Source organism: Merops nubicus, unplaced genomic scaffold (assembly GCF_000691845.1).
Source record: "Merops nubicus isolate BGI_N331 unplaced genomic scaffold, ASM69184v1 scaffold6231, whole genome shotgun sequence".
In the NCBI taxonomy this organism is placed as follows: Eukaryota; Metazoa; Chordata; class Aves; order Coraciiformes; family Meropidae; genus Merops; species Merops nubicus.
Genome location: NW_008586116.1, coordinates 1 through 2,240, shown reverse-complemented (window position 1 = coordinate 2,240; position 2,240 = coordinate 1). Strand labels below are relative to the sequence as shown.

General features: G+C 38.2%; 1 protein-coding gene across 1 annotated transcript; it reads right to left on the bottom strand.

Moving 5' to 3' along the window:
* Positions 1 to 267: 267 nt before the first annotated feature.
* Positions 268 to 858, bottom strand: NUP35 (nucleoporin 35kDa; the record flags this gene model as incomplete). Its single annotated transcript, XM_008948539.1, has 2 exons — positions 268 to 345; positions 691 to 858. Coding segments are annotated over 2 exons (246 nt in total), but the record flags the coding sequence as incomplete, so codon positions are not given.
* Between the last annotated feature and the right edge of the window lie 1,382 nt (positions 859 to 2,240).

The following is a 2,240-nucleotide window of genomic DNA, read 5'->3' as shown; positions in this document are numbered from 1 at the left end:
AAAAGTCAGTGCTAGTATTTTTTTCTGCAATCATGCAATCAGAGCACAGATGGGAAAAAAGCACTTATATTTACACTTGCTCAGTTTTTAAAACCACATGTACATTGCCATCATTTAAAGTGCAAGCTACATGTCTGCTGAATTAACTGAAGGCATAACAGGTGAGATGCAAGTTAAAATACTACCATCAGTAGTTATACAGATAACCATGGATGCCAGTAGCATTTCAAATCCTGATCAACTTAGCATGTTACTTCCTCTTGTTTATTACCAGCCAAACACGTATTCCATTGCTTTAGATACAATACTTTCATCTTTCCTAGGAGTTTGTCTGTCAGAAACCACCTAGAAGACAGGAAGAGGAAGAGAAAAAATAGAGAATCAGTTAACATATAGTTAATTCTTTTTATACTAACCATTTTTTTTTTCCATTTCCTAAGTGCTACTAGATTTTGACATTTTTTAAATAGGTTCAAAATTAGCCCTTAACCTCTGGAAAAGTTATAATTTATTAATTTTTATTAGTTTTATTTTAGAGACTGAATAGACTGATTTGGTAATTGAACAACATTAAATAAATGATTAAAAAAAAAAAGGCTACAGTCACACTGAAGTTAATATCTGTACAGTCTTGTACCACTAAGGGGAAATAGTACAAAGAAAAACACACTTCTGTTTCCCTTAAAATACCTGATAATCACTAGTGGAAGCTTTATATGCTGTTGCAAGAGGTCTCATTGTAGAAATCCTAGTACTGTTATCTGCAGGTTGTACTGGCGTGCCGATAGATTTTGTAGGTGGAGTGAAAACTGAAGACGGTGAGGATATAGAGCTTCTTTCAAAGTTTTCCATCACACTCTTAAAAAGAGGGTTAATAGAATGTAAACAAATAATAAAAAGCTGTATATCAGCCCTTATTTTCTAGAATTATCAATTATCTAGAATCGTTTGATAAAATGTTTACATCTCAAAGTAGGCAAAGACCACAGGTACACTGCCTGTCAGTACAGAGCACACAAGTACATGCCACCACTAAGCATTTTCTTCACTGCAGTATTTTAGATGTTGGACTGTGCTACTCCAAAGTAGTAGAGGCTTGTAATTTGTTGAGCGTACATGCCACGTGTCAGCCAGGTTTGGAACAGTACAGAGAAAATACATTTGAAGCTTGTTTTGCAAGCCTTACAAGTAGTAACTTTTTTCAGGCCCAGCAGAACTAAGTAGCATATAACATCCTCTTTCTAAAGACTTCTAAAATATTCTGCCTGGTCCATATAGGACAGTCTCCAAGCCTTTACCAACCTGCAGCTTATTGCTCAGGCTCAGCTTGCCAGGGAGCTTCACTCAGCCCTCTTAGCAAATGCTAGAGAAGGAGTCTCAGGTTCCACTTTGTAAGCTTATGTTTAGAAAGGAATGCACATAGAATGCAAGAGGCAGCAAGTGACTACACTGGAACCACAAGTTCCATAAGGACCCAGAGAAAACAAGATGGGAAATGACAAGCAGCCTGGGGAGACTGAGTTTGTTGCACTTAGATTCTGCAGAGCACAGCATTCAACCAGCCCAAGGACAGCAGAAGTTCAGAAGCACATCTGGCAGGAGAGAGCTATCCAAAATACAGGATAGGACTGTGTCCAGTGTGGGTGGCAGCTGACACTTTGCTCAGCACGAGGGCAACCCACAGAACTAACTGCTACTTCAAACCAGAAGCCTAAGCACTGATGTCAAATCCATCATATCTAGTGCTTAATTGCAGGAATGGTTTTACAGGCTAATGCCAAACCCTCAGTGGATTAGTTTGCAGGGATCTCCCTTGCCTCCAAAAATACAGGTCTGTCATTATGGGCTTATTTGTTGACATCTGAAAGTCAACACTATCCACAAAAGACAACATGAGCATTCAAAGGCAGCAAAGGTCCAATAGCTGACAATAAAATGTCTTAGATCATTACTTCTAGATTTTCAGCTTATAGGCAATTCAGTCATTGATACAAACTGGACACCAAAAAAATAAATAAAGTAAGAAGAGGCTGGAAGCCCTACCACCAGAAGCCCACAAAGGAAAGGGCACTGAAGTACATTGGTTTCTGCACTTTAACCAGTATAAGAAATGTTTTGATCTGACAAAAACTGATGTAATTGCAAGCTCAATTTCTAGGGCTGCCTTCTCAGAATGGTTTACATTTGAAAACTTACTCTTTAGCATCACTTATCCTTAGAGGAGACCAAAAAAAAAAAAA